General features: G+C 38.6%; 1 protein-coding gene across 1 annotated transcript; it reads right to left on the reverse strand.

Annotated features, from left to right (window-relative positions):
- Positions 1 to 83: 83 nt before the first annotated feature.
- Positions 84 to 906, reverse strand: LOC125468487 (disease resistance protein RGA2-like; the record flags this gene model as incomplete). Its single annotated transcript, XM_048564294.1, has 2 exons — positions 604 to 906; positions 84 to 299 (listed from the first exon to the last, which is right to left on the reverse strand). Coding segments are annotated over exons 1-2 (519 nt in total), but the record flags the coding sequence as incomplete, so codon positions are not given.
- Positions 907 to 1369: the final 463 nt, after the last annotated feature.

The following is a 1369-nucleotide window of genomic DNA, read 5'->3' on the forward strand; positions in this document are numbered from 1 at the left end:
TCCCCAATCCTCCAATTCCAACTATGGAAATGGTTTGACACATTCTCAGTTGAGATGGGATCCAACAAAAGTTGGATAATTGCCATTTTATCTTCATCTCTCCCTATAATATTATCCTTAGGGACAAATGAGTGAGTGATCCTCTCTCTCAATATAAATCTTGTATCTTCACGATTATTGTTTAAGGCACTGGGTCTACGAGACGCAACCCTCACTAAGCTCTTGTTAATATCTTTTATCTTATGACTCATCTCTAACCCAAAAACAAGTTGATTTGAGCTAGAAAAGAAAAGACGCACCTGTAAGAGTTTGAGTAGACACAATCATTATTTCAATAGAATTGTATTAATAAGTTATAGAGTTTTGTAACGGTAAGTTATATGAAACATTCAAAACAATAATGGAAAAGACTTATTGCAACTAATTATGAGTTATTGAGAGACCTATTGTACTCCTAATAGGTGAATATCAATGGGCTTACTTGACTATAAAAATGTTCTCCGAGATGGAACCTCTCGAATCCTCTCGTCAATATCTTTGATCTAATGACTCATCTTTTGCCAGAAAGCAAGTTGATTTGATCTAAAGAAAAAGAGGCAATACCTTATTTGACAGCTTAGTATTGCCACGCATCACTTGTCTCCGCTGAACTTGAGTATTAAACTCATCCAGCACGTCATCGGCTTCGTAAACTGCATCTTCTACGCTTTGGAGCCACAGTTTGACTTCATTGTTGTTGGCTTGCTTTTGCTCAGCGTCAAGAACAGCTTGGAATCCGGCAACTGTCTCCTTGAGCTTGTTGAGCTCATCTTGGACACCCCAAATCGATCCAATCTGTTGGAAAGCATGGTTGCCAAGCCTTACAATGATCCGTTCTGCAATATCGAAGAGAACTCCTTCTGCCATTTCTTGTATTCAGGACAAGCAAAAACCCAGGTGAAGTGAATTAAAGTAGAAGATTGTAACTAAGAATATAGTTTTGCACGGTGAAAGATGGCTCCTCCCGCTAGTCTTGATATGCCCATCTCTCATCCAGCCACTCACACATCATTCAATGGATAAAATAAAAACAAAGACCTAATAATGGTCAATACGGTTATGCGTAGTGAGAACATGGTCAATATGTTACAGCTGGCCTTAATAATTGAAAGTTGATTTTTAATGCCAGCTGGGTCCTTCACAAATTATAGCCGTTTGTTGCTTTCCTTACGTTTTCCCTAGTGGCTATTAAAGCATTAGCCAGTGCCATACTAAAGCTTTGTGTTGTGTTTTTAATTTGATTTCCAACACATGTTCCCTCACCCACCATCATTTGTAAACCCACAGCTAGACGTGTCTACACACAGCACTTCCAAATAGAAGTAACCAG

The sequence above is a fragment of a genome, unplaced genomic scaffold (assembly GCF_019419815.1).
Source record: "Pyrus x bretschneideri cultivar Hongxiangsu unplaced genomic scaffold, Pyrus_bretschneideri_v1 Contig388, whole genome shotgun sequence".
Taxonomy (NCBI): domain Eukaryota; kingdom Viridiplantae; phylum Streptophyta; class Magnoliopsida; order Rosales; family Rosaceae; genus Pyrus; species Pyrus x bretschneideri.